This window comes from Acomys minous (assembly GCF_964271855.1).
Source record: "Acomys minous genome assembly, chromosome: 6".
NCBI lineage: Eukaryota > Metazoa > Chordata > Mammalia > Rodentia > Muridae > Acomys > Acomys minous.
In genome coordinates, this window is record NC_140487.1 from 65526028 (window position 1) to 65543779 (window position 17752).

General features: G+C 45.7%; 2 protein-coding genes across 6 annotated transcripts in view; one reads left to right on the forward strand and one right to left on the reverse strand.

Annotated features, from left to right (window-relative positions):
* FAM131B (family with sequence similarity 131 member B) overlaps positions 1-3499 on the forward strand; it is a 37232-nt gene extending 33733 nt beyond the window's left edge. For all 4 annotated transcript variants that reach the window (XM_084784861.1, XM_084784859.1, XM_084784860.1 and 1 more), the window contains one exon: positions 180-3499. In XM_084784861.1, the coding sequence (XP_084640987.1) occupies positions 180-652 (473 nt within the window). In that variant the 3' untranslated portion in view covers positions 653-3499. The remainder of the gene's footprint in view (positions 1-179) is intronic.
* A 110-nt stretch (positions 3500-3609) lies between these two features.
* Positions 3610-17752, reverse strand: part of CLCN1 (chloride voltage-gated channel 1) — a 29121-nt gene continuing 14978 nt past the window's right edge. The window contains exons 13-23 of one of the 2 annotated variants that reach the window (XM_084784850.1): positions 13616-13685; positions 13331-13441; positions 11695-11908; positions 11331-11464; positions 8768-9003; positions 8300-8420; positions 7961-8040; positions 7699-7737; positions 5730-5834; positions 5567-5653; positions 3610-5069 (exon numbers count right to left, since the gene is read on the reverse strand). In XM_084784850.1, coding sequence (XP_084640976.1) covers positions 4701-5069; positions 5567-5653; positions 5730-5834; positions 7699-7737; positions 7961-8040; positions 8300-8420; positions 8768-9003; positions 11331-11464; positions 11695-11908; positions 13331-13441; positions 13616-13685 — 1566 coding nt within the window. In that variant the 3' untranslated portion in view covers positions 3610-4700. Of the gene's footprint in view, positions 5070-5566; positions 5654-5729; positions 5835-7698; positions 7738-7960; positions 8041-8299; positions 8421-8755; positions 9004-11330; positions 11465-11694; positions 11909-13330; positions 13442-13615; positions 13686-17752 lie in introns of both variants that reach the window. The other variant, XM_084784849.1, reaches the window with a different exon arrangement.

Sequence of the window (17752 nt, forward strand, 5' to 3'; positions counted from 1 at the left end):
ATTCCTTCCCTCTACCCTTTTCTGTTCTTTTAGGATTTTCCCTTTTGTCTCCACTTCCCCAGGGCCCCTGCACCTGTGTCATAACTGTATGAGATAGGGGGCCTGTGAGCTCCTCTTCCTGCTTACGGTGTCCAGTGGCTCCTCCCACCTTGCTCATTTCCCCCCTATTCTCTTCACAGATGCACTAGCTCAAGCCCCCATGGATGGATGGCCTCACTCCTATGTGTCACAGGGGATGTACTGTCTGGGGTCATCGGATGCCTGGGAAGCAAGCGATCAGTCCCTCATCGCATCTCCAGCTACAGGATCCTATCTTGGCCCTGCATTTGATGACTCACAGCCCAGCCTGCACGACATGGGGCCTTCCCAACCTGCTTCAGGATACTCTGCTCAGGAGCCTCCACCTTTGTTGGGGGTGGACACTGACTGGGCACCAGAGGTTGGTGGGGTGGACCTGGCCAGGGGACCTGTAGAGGAAGAGAAGAGACTGCTGGCCCCTGAGGAGGAAGAGGATGCAGGATGCAGGGATCTGGAGTCACTTTCCCCACGAGAGGATCCAGAGATGTCCACTGCTCTCAGCCGGAAAGTGTCTGACGTCACATCCTCAGGTGTGCAGTCCTTTGATGAGGAGGATGGGGATGCCAACAACTAGCTTCTTCCCGCCCTACTCTGACCTGAGGGGCATGGCTGCAACTCATACCCTCCCAAGCTCCAGCAGCACAGATGAAACCTGGGCAGAAGACAGCAGGGAACCGGAACCGGGAGCTTCCAGCCTTCATCAGGCCGCTAGCAGCCATGAAAAGGGAAGGACCAGCAGGGGCTTTTTATCTAGGCTTGCATTTCAGAAACCATCATTCCAGGAACTTGGACCCAGGCAATTAGGTGGCATGGTGGCAGGAGATAGGCCATGACTATGGCTCTTGGGTCCATGCCTCGGTCCATTGTGCTGAACACTGAATCTCAGTTCTTACACCCCTGATTTCGTCTTCCAGGAGCCTTGGCTGTGCTGTCTGAATGCCTCCTTTCTCCATTTCACTCTTGCTTTCCTGATTCTGTTTTCTCTGCCCATGGCACCAGTGCATCCCCACCACGGGAAGCAGGCTTCGGGGGCTATTGGACATGGCTTGGCGGGTACAACAGAGTGGCCTGAGGGCTCTTTCTGTCCTCAGCATAGACACTGGGCCCTGTTCAGGCAGCCTTTGGCTTTTGGGATCAGGAGCCAAGGATGAGGTGGATGCGGCAGTTGGGATTGATAGGGGTCGCAGTATCATTCTTTATCCCAAGGCCCACCCAGAGACAAGAGGGTCACCGATAAGACAAAGGCCACTTGAATGTCCTGTGGCTGGAAGGAGAACCTTAAGGATCTGGGAGAACGCCCAGTGGGGTCGCTATTCCAGTTCTGCCTTCCCTTTCTGCCTTCTTCCATCTGGCGCCCAGCCCTGATGGGGGGCGGGGAGGGAGCGCCTCAAATTGTTGACCTAGGATGCAGTGTCCTCATCAGTGGGAGTATCATGGGGGCCGGGCCTCCCTCTACCTTCCCCTAATTCTCTGGAGCTGTTTACACTTTTCTCTTTGCCTTTTCTACATTTTTATAACTTCTTGGGGACTCAGGGTTGAGCAGAGTGGAGTGGGAAGTCTGGTGCTGTCACTGCCTTGGCTGGGCTGGGCTGGTGGCTGAGGGCCAGGGTGGACACTGGTTGCTTCTGCTTGTCAGCTATCCCCAGGGGTCCTCAATCCAGTGTTCCTTACAGGACTGGTTGTGGTAGGACATAAGCTTGCCCACCCACACCTCCTTTTCCCTTTGATTTGTAGTAGACCATGGGGACAGGGAGCAATAGCGAGTCAGTGCGGTGTTGCTATGAGGGTGCTGCAGCTGCAATCTGGCCCTTGGCATAAAGCAGAATTTTGATAGGAGATGCCCAAGCTTGTCACCTCATTTTTCTCCTTCCTCCTGTCTGTCCATGGCTCCAGTTCCAAGGCCTTTTGTCCTACTATAATGCCAGGGGTCCTAAGCTACTCCCTCACCCACAGAAATGATGAGGCTCAGTGTTGGAGTGATTCTGTTCACCTGAGATACCACCCTGTATACCACATCCATACACTGAAGTGTAACGAGAGTAGGTGTCCCCCATCCTGCGGGGGAGGAGGCAGCAAGCGGTCCTGGGGTCTGTTAATGTAGGAAACATGGGAATAAACCTAGAGAGCTAAGGTAGGTGAACAGTCACCTAACTCATCTGATGCTGCCTGAATGGGAGAAGATACCTCGTGTTTGTTCGTGTATTGTGGTTTAGCATATTGGGACCTCATTTCTAGGACTAGGAAGGGCAACAGCCCCTAACCCCTGGTCTCCTGTCCTAACCCCCTGGGAATTTGCATGTCCAAGCTAACTTACTCCCAGGGTCTCTTTGCCTTGTCTGTCCTGCTCTATCAACACGTTTGTCTCATCTCAGTGCCCCGTATTCTTCCCCCAGGAGATGACTGACATCGAGTCCAGAGATCAGGTTGATTCATTTTAGTTCCCTTTTGCTCAGGGCCCTGGAGAGTTAGGAAGAGTAAACGACAGCAGTTTCCTTTGCCCCTTCCATTCCTCAAGGAAGCCAAATGGTCCCTAATGGAAGACCACAAAAGACCTGAAGGAACCTAGTAGGGTTTGTACCCGAGCAGAGGCTTGGATTCCCCAGGAGGCTGGTATACTGCCACAGAGGCAGGTGAGGCCCACCCCACTCTGAAGAGAGAAGACTCGAGGAGATGGCCCAGAACCATCTTGAACTCTTTTGGAGGGAGAGACCATCTCTCTGGTGCTGGGGCAGGGTGCATGGGGGTTTGCTTCTAGCCTACTTTAAGGGGAGGGGTGGGGCATGTGCAAGGAAGAGGCTGTTAGGGGTGGGTGGGAAGGGTTGCTTTTCCTTTGGGGTTAAGGCTGTGCAGCACGTTTTACAGCAGCTGGGGAGCAGGACTTTTTATTTTATTTTTTATTCTTGTGAATGAAACTGCTCTTGCTGAATGAATGATTTTTTTTTAGGGGGGGGCGGACACTTTCATTTCCAACTGACTTTATTAAATGAAAATCCAAACCTTCCATTCCTTCCCTTCCATTGCCCTCCCCCAGCTGAAATACCCCCCTTCTTTTCCTTGTGTTAAGGAGGGAATCTTGAAGGACAAGTTCTTACCCTTGTCCTTATATAGCCTACACTCTGTCTTCCAGGTCTGAGAAATACCCATTTTTATGGTCAGTCTTAGCATGTTTTCTTAATGTGAAACTCTCGTCCCAGGCCCAGGAAGGATTCTATGACATAATGTTACAGAGAGAATTCTATATAAATATATAAATATATATAAGTATTATAGATTATATATATACATGGGCGTGGGCTTGGATGCCCCCTGCTAATCCTCCTACCTAGGCCTCATTGTCTTTCTTGGCCTGGGGTGGTGGAAGGTACCCATGTTGAAGAAGGCAGAGGCTGTGTTCAATGACACTAAACAGAATGTGGTGGCATCCTCTGACTATGAGTGTCTTATTTGGGTGGGGGGGGACGACAGAAGAGACCTGGGCAAGAGGGAGGGGCAGAGTGAGAATGCCTGAGTGCTCAGCTGCTGAGCTAACAGCATACAGTGAGGGAAGAACAGCCCATGAGCAGAACCGGGGTGAGAGGGTGCTCAGAACACCTAGCATCTCCTAACTGAAACAGGCAGTACAACTATCAAGCTCTTGCTGGTTTGGAAGGAAAAAGATGGGAGGGGTGGGGTGAATGAAAGCTTGCCACCCAAGGGTGCCCCCAAGTCTATGCTGGAAGATCCCAAGGAGCCATTATAAAGGTCTGGAATCTGCATGACCCATTGCTGGAGCACTTGGTGTGCACTGGGAGGAGCTACAGTAATAGTGGCCCCCGAGGCAGAGCTGACTCTTAGCAGGCTAAGTCAGCGACTGCAGTGGGCAAGAGGGAATATGCATGCTCTATGGGTAACATGAAACCAGGCAGAGAGCCTGGAATAAAAAAGAACTTTTGCTTTTGGCCTCAGGGGACAGACACCTGGACGGGGCCATGACACTGGCCTCTCCACACAGAGCCTTCATCAACCTCTTTTCCAGGGAACTGCGCTTGGTTCCCTGGAAACAAGAGTTGGCTTTTTCAGCCCTGACAAAGGGCATGGCCTGGAAACAGGCTGTGGCAGGGGTCTAGGAACGGATTGAGGGGAGCAGGCTGGTAGAGAGTAGGGCTGGCAGGCCTGGAGGCACACTGTAGGGCGGTCAGTCCACAGGGCAATATTGTGGTCCCACATTCCCTTCCAAGGTGACACTTGCAGAGTCAGTCAATCTGGGCCTCCACTCACTCTCTCCATGTGGACACTGAAATGTAGGCAAGGCCAGGATGGTGACTGAACAACACTGGGAACTGTGGCGGGGCTGTGTGTGTGTGCGAGTTAAAGAGTAACAGGGACCGAACCTGCCCAGCAGGAAAACACAGGGGTCCTTTAAGCATGGGGTGTTGAACCCCACCTGGAAATGGGAGAGGGGGCCTGATGGACCCAAATTCTTCCCTGCCCAAGATCAAGTTCTCCTTAAGATCATCATAGTTGCGGGGTAGGAGCAAGATGAAATGGAGGCCTCCCCAACTTCAGGGCACCCCTATCATACATAAGCCCACTCTCTGGCATGGGCCCTACAGTTGTTATGAAGAAAGCTTAGAGGGGGTTCTTTAAAGGATTAGCTCGTCCTCATCTTCCTCATCAGTGGACCGCAGGCTGGGGCCATGCAAGATGTCAGCCAGTTCCTCCTCGGGCCCTGGGCTACCCACCAGCTCCAGTTCCTCTAGCTCCCCCTCCTCTCTGGCTGGCGCTGGGCAAGAAGGGGTCTCTGGAGATGGCGGTGGGACAGGAGTCTCTGGCATGGTAGGAATCATGGCTTCTGTTCCAGGAGCCCCAATTCCACCCTCAGGCAGATTCCAGCCCTCTGCAGGAGGGGGTGGTCCCCCAGGACTTTTTCGAGTTGTTGTATTCCGGAAGCTGGCAAGCGGAGGGCGGAGCTGCACCCCAGATTTGGTGTGGCCCTCAATAGCTTTCTGTAGCTGGGGAGGAAGAGAAGGAAAGAGATAGATCATGGGGAAGAGAAACGAGATGGAAGACAATGGAGGAGACACTGCAAGAACACAAAACAGGAAGACACAGAAATGGAAAGAGTGGTAAGAAGGGGAGAAATAGGCCGACAGGGGACAGTCACAGGTGAAGACAGGACAAAGGCATCCCTACAGAGCAGCTGTTTCCCAGCTCCCTCTGAGAAAGTAACCCCCAGGAACCCCTTTCCTCCTAGTGATGGCTTCACACTTCCCTTATGTTCCCACCTCCCTCCCCACAGCTCACACTTAAAGCCCATTCCCCGAGCCAGGCCATCTGGGAGAAGATCACATGGGGTCCCTTCTGTAGTCACCTATAGAACTGTTGCACACAACATGCTTTGCAGTCTCTGCCTGTTAGAGGGAAATCTGCTCTGTATGTTTGCTCCCTGACCATTTTCCCTTGTCTATTCCTCCCTCTCTCTAGTCAAGTTGGGCCTATCCATCCTTACCTCTTCTAGTGCCAAGACACCTCTGAGCTTCCCCATGCTGGTCACATAGGCAAGATGGAGGCCAAGAAGTGAGAAGAGTGTATGAGTCTGATGGGGAAAGCACAGGTCAGCATGTCCCCACTTGTGCCCTCCCTAAATCCCTAAGCCGTCAACAAGGGCTTGCCTTGTGCAGCGTTGTCTGCTCCACCAGCTGGAAAGGAGACTGGTCGATGCAACAGCAATCAAAGCACACAGGCTGGCTCAGCTGTTCCTGTTCCCAGGCCTCAATCTGTTGACAGAGTATCATAGAGACCCTTTCAACTCAGCGCCGTCCCACAGGAACCATCATAGATACTGTTGATCAACAGGCAAACGTTTTCTCCTCAGAGAGCCGCAGCTTCCTTCTCCTTTGTTTCCTAGCCTCAAGTTGTACCCTTCACCTTCAGGTACCCAGAACATGGCTCCTACTTGTAGTCTTCCAAGTCCCCCTGGGTCTCCAAACATTTATTTCCAACCTTCATTGTGCGTCTTATTGACACTCACAGTCAGGCATGTCTTTCTGTCTAATAACTCGTATCAGACATGACACCTTGCGAGTCATGGCTTGTTCTCAGCCTTACGCTGCCACTTGCCTTTCCTCTGCCCTACTGCATGAACAGTCACTCAGAGGGTTAAGCGATATCAACAGTGGGAGACCAAGGGAGCTGGCAGTTGCCCCTTATGTGTAGAGCAGAGGGAGTTTTTGTTGATCTCAGCAGACTCCCTGTGCCAATTGGTATTTACTTGCCTTGAACTGTCTATGTTTGCCTGTTTTTGTTTTCTAGTCTATTAGCCAAACCATTAAGGCACAAAGCCAGCTCTCCTCTCGACCGACACACCCACACCCTCAAGATGCCAGATAAACCACTCTCCTCAGCATTCATAAACAAATCTAAGACGTTGTTCCATTCTACTTTCTAAGTGAGGCCACACTACAATCCCCGATTTGTCCAGATCTGCCCTCTAACCTTCAGAGACTATTAGGAGAGCTTAGTGAGCTCCTTGTCCTAGGATTGAGTATGGAGTCCACAGTCAAGCTGCCTCCATGTGTTATGCCTCATTGAAATTTCTGGACACAGCCATGCATCCTCTAAACTCCTCAGGTCCCGACTAAAGGTTCACGTGTAGCCTAACTGGCTCTTTGCATAAGAGGACACTTATCCGAATTGTTGCAAAGAGAACGGGGCTAGAGGATTTTGATAGGATCTGTTCTCTTGCTCCTTCAGCGATCATATCAAGAGGTTTCAGCATCCTTTGTTTGTTTGCTTTTGCCTTTTCCCGGTAACAGTGGTAGCAACATTTTCAGAAAACAATTGCCAAGAACTTCCTCTGTGCCAGACATAATTCTAATTGTTGTGCATGTCCTAGCTCATTGAATCCTCCTAACAACCCTGTCTCCATCTACATATTGCAGATTAAGTACAGTCACACCGTGCTAAGTCTGCCAGGGGCTCCATAGGCAGCGATTGGTGGACTCTACTATTTGTGCGCTGAGCACATCCCAGATACAACTCCACTCCAGATTCTGTCCAGGGGGAGGAGGAGGTGGCTACAGGGTCTTACAAAGAGCTCAGTACCAGTTAGAAGCCAGAGCTCTCATTATGTGAGATTTAAACCACAGCAGGGACAGAGGGGAATTCTTTACACATGGAATTCTTTCAATAATTTCTGTATTGGCTCAATATGATTTTGTAAAAATCAACACCTTGATATTGTCAAGGTTGTCATCTCTCGAAATATTCTGAATTTTTACTTTTATTGGACTTTCTTCCTGAAAAATGTCTCCTCTATGTCTGTCTTGGGAAAGATATACACTAGAAATCTATTATCTAGAAATCTTTTTGTACCTGGATGCACTTTATTTAGAACAGGCATTAAATAGCCATATTCATTGACTGGCTGGTTTTCAGTCTTCTTGGTACAATAAGAAATGGAGGTGCACACATTTAATCCTAGCATATGAGAGGCAGAGGTAGATGGGTATCTGTGAGTTTGAGGCCATTGAGTTCTGGGCCAGCCAGGGCTGCATAGTAAGACCCTGTCTCAAACAAACAAACAAAACCCAATACCTTCATTGGATGAAACAATCCATTGCAGGATGTGGATTTTCTTACCTCTTCAGGTGACATGTTATCCACTATGTCTGTTGAGTCCTAGGGAAGAAAGAGAGAGACGGCCAAGTTCTTCCCTTCTCTTCTCAAACTAGTTATGATTCTCAGTGAAGCAAAAACTATGTCCTCCTGGGCAGGTCCCAAGCAGCCACCTTTTCAAACCACCATCTTTGGTGGGACCTCTACTTGTCTAACTAAGGACTCTGCTTTCTCATTCCTCAAAGACAATCTTCTGGCTGTCCTTCTTCCTCTGAACGGTCCTTACCTGGGCTGCTTTCTTCTTTGTGGAGTGACTTCTGGCCAGTAAGCAGGGCATCAGGCGCTGAAAGACGGATGATCTTTGACCTGAAAGGAGAAGTGAGAAGATGGGGGAAGTGGCCAGGGTTTGACACTGTGCCACTAAAGAACTGCACTTCCTCAATGCTACACCTCAACGGATTCCTCTTTTCTACCTCTGTCCCATCTCCCGAGGACAGCATTATGGGGGTTAATCAGTGAGAGTCAGCTCTCAATATCACCTAGCCTCACATCTCCTTACAAAGAGTAGCTGCTAGGTAAAGGTGAGTCCCAACATAACTTCTAAGGCATGTTAAGAGGTCTTTACCTGCAGGATCTGGGACTTCAGGTGGCTGTTTGTGGTTGGGCAGAGGCCCATTAGGCTCTTCAGGGTATGATGGAGCAGCAGGAAAGGGCAGAAGTGGAGGAGGAGGAGGAGGTAGTGGAAGCTTAAAAAAAAAAAAGAAAAGAAAAACTCTCAGTCTCAGAGGAGACCATATCACATGACACCTTGGGATATCTAACTAGCTCCTGTCCCCACCCTGCCCCACCCCAAATCCTTTTTTCCTTTTTAAACATCACCCTGGCACTGGTCTCTTTTGCAACACACACACACACACATGCGCGCGCGCGCACCCACACGGAGTCGCTTTCTCATTTGTCAGTGTTTGCCTTCCCTTTTCCTTCTGTCCAGCCCATCAGAGTAAAGCCCACCCCAGGCCAGCTGAGCTACCACTGGCAATGTCACTGACATTTTCCCTTCTGTCAGCTTCCCTTACCCTACCATCTTGGCTACCTCTGTCTTCCTGGGGAGGTCCTCATCTTCATCTTCATCTACAAAGGCGAAGGACTCAGGTCGGCCGCCACCAGGGTGCCATTCCCCAGCCTGCTGTGCCTTGCCATCATAGGGCAGCTCTGATAACTTGCGAGCCATGTCCTGGGCAGCCTTCAACCTCCTCTCAGCACACAGGTGGCGCTGCAGGAGGGACTGTAGTTCTGAGCGTTCCACAGAGCCCAGCAGGATCATTGAATCTATGGGACAATCGCGTATTCCTGAAGGCCTGGTCCACACCTTCACGGTGAGCAGGTCAGGAGCAGCCAGAGCTCAGAACCTTTCCTTACTCCATTCTTACCTTTCCTCACTAAGAACTCATTTTAAACTTCTCCAGGGTGGCCTCACTTGATCGCTTTATTGTCACACATTTAACACCACTTATGCACCCAATTGGCAGCACACTAATTGGTGCTAATCTGAATTTATCTGTACGGTGCCCTAATATAATATTTGCAAATATGCAAACCAAAATAGGCTGATCACCCTGATCCAATAGTAATGAAACTTGAGAGGCAACAGTAATGCCTGAGACTCCTTCACACCCTGAAAGAAGCCTATGAGAAACACTAGCATTGTGTCCTGTCTTCTGGAAGAAGTTTTGCCCCTTAAAGCACCTAGGCCCTAAGAGGATATAGGCAAAATGTTCCTTCACGAGGTCCTGTATGTGTTTATAGAAATTCTGCTACAGTGCTGTACGTTAACGACTATAGCACTGCTTCAGTGACACTTAGGGCTTAGATGCACCTCATACTGTTAAGTCTTTGTCATCGTCGTGACAGCCTTGTGCCCTGCTGGATGCATCCTTGCTCTAAGAAAGAGTCGTGGCTTCAGGAGCTCCTGAGAAGGTCGCTAAACTTAGGGGGAATGCCTAAACTAATATAGGTTGAGAAATTTGCATAGTCTTTATATCTGAAGTAGAAAACTAGCATTATCCCCAACTCCAAATAGCCCCTCATGTGTATTTTCTATTGCAGTAATTCACAGACTAGAGATATGAGTGCTGAAGGTCCAATTAATACACAGAACTCTAAAAATACAGAGATTATGGTCTCTACATTCAAAGATTACCCAATCTAATAAAAAAGAGAAACTACAGTAAGAAGAGATGCACACCAGAGTGAAATGCCAATGGAGGGCAGGAAGTATGGTGACTGAAAGGAAACGTGAAATCAACATTTACAAATGCCATTTGCTCCTCCAGCAGGGCTAGTTTTCACTCTTCTCTAGGTTGGCCATTAAAGACCATTAATGACAGAATTTAGTTAAGTAGGAAGGGGGTCCAAGATTTACAGTTGACCCCCACCGTCTATGAAGTCTCTACCTGTGAACTCCCTTACCCACCAGACTGTGTCTGTAATCCCAATACCAGCGGCACCCTGCCTGTGAGTCACAGCCTTGCACAGAGCAACAACAAAGTGAGCTGCCTGAATCTCATGTTCCCAGCTGAGGCTGCACAAACAGCACTCAGCCTTCTCAGCTCAGCCGGAGTAAACAAGTGTTCTGTTAGCAGTTTGTCTAATACCACATTGTTTGTTTGGTTTTTTTTTTTTTTTTTTTTTGAGTCTCTGTGCTTTGTGCGGTGACTCTGTGGTGTAAAATGTCCCCCAGATGTACTGCCGAAGTGCTGCCTCCTGTTCCTAAGCACGAGAAGGGAAGGCTGTGTGCTCTGCCTTGTTGAGAAAATACCTTAGGTGAGTTTCATCTGGGTAAGATTACAGTGCCGTTTGTTGGCCATGAGTTCAGGGTTAATAAATGAAAAAGAGTATTACATAAGCTGTCTTAAAACAGAACCACACAGAAAACATGGCTATGTATCGACTGCTTGGCAAGAGTGTTGTGACTGTATTTCCCCCTTGGAACACTGTTCTCCAAACTGTTCACTAATTCCAAGCTCAGTAGCTTTTACAATTCACGGCTGCCATGAATAGTAAGAATTGCCCGTATTTCCTTAATTGCGGTTTAACTGCCTTTGTGTGCCTGTGTTATGGCTGTTTTTCACTTCCTGAAGGAGAGTAAGCTCCTTAGTAAGTATAAGATGACTTTCCCTTTGTATTTGGGTAGCTCTGAATTCGAGTCTATACCTGATCTTACTGTCAGCTTAACTGGATTGTGAATCACCCAGGAGACTGGTGAGGCACCTCTGGGTGTGTCTATGAGGACATTTCTAGAGATTAAATAAAGAAGGGAGATCGACTCTGAATATATGTAGCATGATCTCTTGGCTTTGCATCCCAGAAAAAATAGGACCAAAAAAAGGGAAGACAGCTGAGTACCAGCATCCTTTTCCTGGGGATCTTGACCTGCCATGATGTGTGTTGCTCTGTCCAAACATTCTATCTGCACCGTAATGGACTGAACTCCTTAAAACCATGAGCTGAAATAAACATTTCTTCCCTTACTCAGTTTACATTAGGTGTTTTAATATCAGTGTAATAAAGTAAAGTAATGCTGGTTCTCTCTGCCACTGTACAACCCTGCTGGTCACCAGCTGGATAGTTGGCTGGCTTCCTTGCTTCCCACTTACCTTTGGAATCAACCAATGGTAAAGTCTTGACTGTGGTGGTCTGGAGTAGGTTTCTCAGTTCCCCATACGTGCAAGAAGCTGAGACAAACTTCACATCACGTACCATGATGTCCTCGACAAAGATTGTAAATTTACTGAGGAGGGAGAAGGCATCCTAGGTTAGCCTGTTATAGGCCTATGCTGGCCCTTCCTTCTTCCCCAAAGGTCTGCCTCGCATTCTTTCATTCACAGTATTTGTTACATATATGTAAACATGAAAATAATTTCTAAAAGTGTTTCCCAATGCTGATGCTAGCCTGGCTCTCCACTTCAGGACCTCCCACACCCCACCATATCTAAACTAATTCCAGCTGGTGGCCCTGACCTGAGCTGGTTCCAACCAAGGTCAGGCAAATAGGGAAGCTTCTTGACCTGAATGATGCTGTCATAGAGGGAGGGCTGCAGGCTCTGAGCCACCATGTTGGCCAAGATAACAGCCACCATCATGGGCAGGATGTGAGCAATCTGACCAGTTAATTCGAAGCAAATCACAGCTGTGGAGACTGTGTGGGAAACAGCCCCTGTCAAAGCTGCTGCTCCTGGAATGACAGGAATGTATTAATGGGTTAGAGTTGTCTTTCTTGGCATGGGGGTAACACATGAAGATAGAACGAGTGGGGCACAGAATAGGAGACAGGACCTTGGCCAGCATCAACAACTCCAGGGTTACTACTTTTCAAGAGTAGGGGCTAGAATGCTGGCCTATTCGAAAATTATCCTTTTGATCTAATTTATATATAATATTACCAAGTCACAAAATCTATGTACATGCAGAGTTTCTCATTTATAATGCGAACAGAGTGATATCTATCATACCCATTCTTTGCTTTTCAGTGGAACATTTAAAAACTCAATGGTCTTATTTTGACACTCGTGTCGATGTCAAAAGATTATGATTGAAAAGCATGAAAATTGAAGAATCATGGTCTGCTTACGAACAAAGTTTATTTCCCTGGGATACCATGTTTCATCCACTCTACTAAATAACTTCTAAAAGTCTTAGGACCTAAATAATTGATTCTATAAGCTTGCCAAAGGTAGAATCAATCTTACACATTTTAAAAGTTGTTTTTCTATCAACTCAATAGTCACTTATGCTTTAACTGTGTTTCTTATTCAAATATGAGAGAAGGGCCAGCCTAATCTACATAATAAGTTTCAGCACAGACCCTGTCTCAAAAAAAAAAAAAAAAAAAAAAAAAGAAAAGAAAAGAAAAGAAAAAGAAAACAAACAAACCCTAAAACTAATTTTAAAAATGATGTAAATATCCTGTGGGAAGATACAGGAGAAGGCTTATGTGAAAATATGACAATAAAAGGTCATAGAAGTCTAGTATTAGGATGTATGATCCTCGGAGGTGACTCACAGAGCATAGCTCAAATCATAAACTACAGAGCATGTGTCCATTGGGAACTGTACATTATGGAAGGCTAGAGGCACTTGCGAGGCATGAAGAGAATGGAAGATTCCTATACTGACAAAGGAAGCATTTATAAATGGACTATGACCAGGCAGTAGAGTGCCATACATGGGTCTACCTCAGAAGTCATTTTAGAAGTCCAGGGCTCACGTTTCCCAGCTCTTACTCCCATATTATTTGTCTCCATGAACATTAGCGCAGCTCAGTTTGGATGCACTGGGGCCATCACCTGGGCTATGGGCTCCATGATTCTCAGGGAAGAAAGAGCCTCTGAACATGCAAAGACAATGCAGAGTACCCTCTCCTTATTTTCTCATTTGATTCCTGTGTCTGTTTTCCACGGGAGGAAACTTAGGCTTACAAAAAAAGAAACAGTGAGAGGCAGAGCCAAAAGCTTGTTGTTCGATCAAAAACTGAATTAAATTAGTGTTGTATTTAAGCTAAATTGCTGTACATTGAAAGAAGATGTATTAACAGACTTTAACTATAGGTACTTGGGATATTCAATGTCTGGTTATAGAGGTTAGGAGTACGTCTCACCAATTACTGCATAGCCCCCAGGTAAGATCTTGTAGATGATGTCATCAAATACAATACCCTCAGGGAATAGCATGGCCATGATCTCTCCTATCAGCCTTCCAAATGCAGCTCCTAGAGGGAAGATAAAGAAGAAAAATATTAGCATGCATTTTCTTTGTCTCTATGTTTTCAGCCTCATCTGTGTTGAGGCATTAAGAGTACAAACTCCTGATATCCTAGGTTTTTCCTTGTTTTCCCACCAACCACCCAGATTGCAGCTGTCAGTATGATGCCATCAACCCTTACCTAGCACAAAGACAGGCATGAAGCCTCCGCAGGGGATGGGCATAGTGGTAGCCACAATGGACATCCAAAACTAGGGTCAGAAAAGAAACATTAGAGTACTGTTTCCAAAAGTACCCCCAAGGAAGCCCCTTTCTCTTCTCTGCCCTGCTCCCTCCTGTTTCAAGAGTCATAACAGAAGCATCCTGGGATAGCCAACCCTTCTGGAAGCCTTCTTGTCTGTCAGCATTCTCCAGAGCCTGAAAAACTTGGCATTCTTAGGCTGAGAGATCGACAAAGACATCAGGATAAGAAAGTTCCTCCAGATGGCTAACACAAACCCTTCCAACTTTGAGTGACTATATTTTCCTTTTGGCAATCCAGAACAAGGAAGCCCCAGGGGATCCCCTTTCACTGTTCCAAAAAGACCCTCACCCAGCCTAGGAAGTTTACCTCTGTGGAGTAGTCTGAGATGCTAAGCTGGAAGAGGCTTTTTCCTGCTCAGCTTACACTTCTATAACACGGCTCCAGACAATGCAGTAGATACCTTAACGTCTACTGAACTTTTGTATGATTAATTTAGCTTTGATTTGACCATTTACAAAGCCATACAGAAGGTAAGCCTCACAGGGGACCAGAAGGGAGGACTGTTCCGCTAGAGCCTTTGCTAGCCTTTGTCTTTGATATCAGACCACCTTAAACAAAGAGGAAAATTGTATCTGGATCCTGGGGACATACAATGATAGAATGTATTCTTAGACTCTGTGAGGCCCAGTGTTCAATCCCCAGTACTGAAAAAAAAAAAAAAAACAAACCATTGATCTGTCTTGGCTGAACCACAAGGGCAAACTGAGAGCTGGATGAGTCTTTCAATATAACAGAAAAGATATTCAAGGTCAACTTTGCAAGGCACTATTCCAACAGAAATTGGGGCAATTATAGCAAAAGCAGCATGTACATTCTGAGGCAAAGAATGCAGAAGGATTGAGACATAGAGCAGAACAGGAATAATGGCTGAACATTAAAGTCTAAAGAAAAAAAAACTGTTGAGACGTAGTTTTCAAAGTCTTTCAATGTAAGTTAATAAATTTTAGGAAAGGATTACCAACTAATTAGGTACACAGCGAAAGCAGCTCAAAAGTATAGCAACCTATTAAGATTAAAGTATTTGAAATTCCTTGAACCATGTGTATGATATATTAATTGAAAAATAAATTTCTTAATTTTAGGAACTTAAGGAGCATCACTTTAAGCCAAGGAGGCGAAAATGAAGGCAATGAAGAGAGAACTTTGCCCCAGAAGTGTGAGATGAAGCAAAATATCTCTTCATGCCAGATCATAGAGATGGTTGAGAATTGCCAAGTTAAATCTTCAAAATGAAGAGAACACAGACTGATGACTTCTTGAGGGAAGAGGGTGAACTTTCTTATTTTTGCCTCCTCTACAGTGGCACAGTGCTCCATAAATGTAGGTAGGAAACAAAGAAAGACAACCCATCGGTGGCATGATATTCATGCAGAACAGTGGAGGTCCCTCAAAGCTTCATAGTCACTAAGACATTCCAAAGCAGTGGTCATCCACAGAAAATGCAGATGAGCAGATGAGCAGATGCCTTTGGAGGCAAGCACATCAGACAATCTGCAGGCACCTGTCGCTTACACTTCTTAAGTGATGCCATTTAACACATCAAGAATCCATGCACTCCCATGTATTGTCTGGAATAAGTTCATGGGAGTCATAAGGAATTTTGTAGGCTCAGATGATCCGAAAGTACCAATGATCCAGACGATGGGTGATGGGTAGGGCTAATTTTGGAGGGTAAAGCAGATTATCTTCCCACGTAAGTATAACAACTAGACCAAGACCAAGCCAAGGGGTATTGAAGTTATCAACTCCCATGGCACAAAGTAGGGTGATTGAGATTAGCAAACTTTTTTAGTTATTGGATCATGAAAGGAAAAAAACCCAGAGTGATGTGGCACAGAAGTAACTTCTAAAATGTTAAAGACCCAGTTCTAAAGAACTGAGAAACTAGAAACCTGTTATCACTGACTTAATTATATTTAGACCCATCACAAGAAGAAATAATATAAAGCCTCCCACGGAGCCTCAGGCTCTGCTGAAACTCAACACCACCAGGCAATGCTGTTAGCCTCATTAAAAGGGAACAGAGATGTTAGAATTATATTCATGTTCTTGGAAAATCTCTGATGATTCTTTGCATACCTTAAAAATGGGGAAGTTGGAGAGGTGGGACTTCCTTTCACCAATATTAAGGAACAGCTGAACTGAGCCTGTGACCTGCCAGAGGCCACAAGGATTAGATTTTAAATCCAATTGCAGAAACATAGTGCTAGTCCCTACTTTGAGCAGAACACAGTTTGGATGCCTCCCAGGCTTCCATTTGGAAATTTCATGGATGTTGTGAGATGTCAAGGGGTAAGGACCTAACCCAGCTGTGGGGCTTGGAAATGAAGCCTCTGAAATTTGCTAGGATTAGACAAGGCACAATGAGACATCAGTAATGGCTTCCTGGCCACTTTCTGAGAAGGGAGAACAGATAGATACACCCGAACTTCCTGTTGCTTGCTATGTGATGTTCAGCACAGCTGGCAAAGGTGTCATGGCTAGTGTGACTCTGTGACCTTGGATGTCCAGAACTGTGAGTCAAAATTACTCTTTTCCTTATCAGGTAGCTTACCTCAGATATTTAATTAGAATAACAAAAAACCCAAGATGAATATAAGCACTTATTCTATATTTTAATTTGGCTAATGTTTTATTTTTCCCATTTGAAGAAAATAGGAGTACTGTTATGAATCCAATGAATAGGCAATAAAAATGCTGGAAAGCAGTGATTGGTAAAACTGAATTTTCAGCAAGGAATACTTTTGTAATTAGAAATATTAAAAAATATTGTAGACCTTCTGCAAACTGTTGGGCTTGAAATATAGCCCAGAATGTGGTTTTTTCTTATATACTTATAATATGAGTGTTCTTTAGGATATAATTCAGTGAGAAGTTAATTATAGTGACATACAGATGAGTCTTTCTATATCATCCAAGTGGGGTGCTGAAAATAAGCTTGACTTTGTGAAGACATATAACTGTAAATATGGGGATGTGGATAAGGTAAGGAGTAAGTACTAAAAAATATTTTATTTTTAGAAAACTTTTCAAAATCTTGACATATTAACAGTCTACAGGACCCCAAAGGCAACATATAGCTTGCACCAAGCTGCATGATTACTGGATACTAGATTCTGAAATACTATCAAACCATGGGCTGGGTTATGGCAGATGGGATTATAGACTGAACAGTCAATTCAGAGTTACTGTGTTGTGGCTTACACTATAGTGTCAGGAGGACAAGTTCAAGGCTAGGCTGGGATACAAAATAAAACCTTAATTTACTCCCAAGTAAAGTAGGCTCGACCAAATCCAAAACTTACAAATTAGAGAAGGTGAAAATTATAAATGAAAGTCTAAACACTGAATCCTTAACAAGATTCTTGAAAATGTCTTCAGGGAAAATTAGCACGTATTTGAAGGAAGAAACAGAAAAGGTAAAATAAATGAAGTGTTTGCTTAGTCCACCTTCAGCGAGTGAGGTGAGGGAGAAGGAAGCCACAGCAAACCCTGGGAGCCCAAGCTTGGGGTCTGAGACCTGGTGTGTGACATGGCTGGCATTTTTAATAATAGTATCACTGAAAAGGACATTAACAAGCAGCAGCAGCGAATAAGGAAATGTCAAATTACCCAAAAGCCAATGACCAAGAACTATGTACTTGGTACATGGCATATCATAACATTTGTTGAAAAAATTGACAGTTGCTGTATTTTAAGAACAATACCAATATAAATTAGTGATTCACATTTTGTAGAACATAGAATCATGAAAGCATTATAAATAACAGCAAGGTACTGAAAAGCATGAGAGTTTAGGCTGGACAGAGATACCTATAGGAACCCTAGCCCACAAAGGGCATACTGGTTTGCTTACTTAAGGCATGCTATTAGTAAAAGAGAAATCACCAAAGGAAACAAGAGACAATCATCATCTATAAAGGAATAACAGCCAGGTTTGGAAATAAAAGAACAAGGACAGAACTGAACAAGAAAGAATGTAAAGGCTTCAACTTTTATTTCCTAATTAAAGTT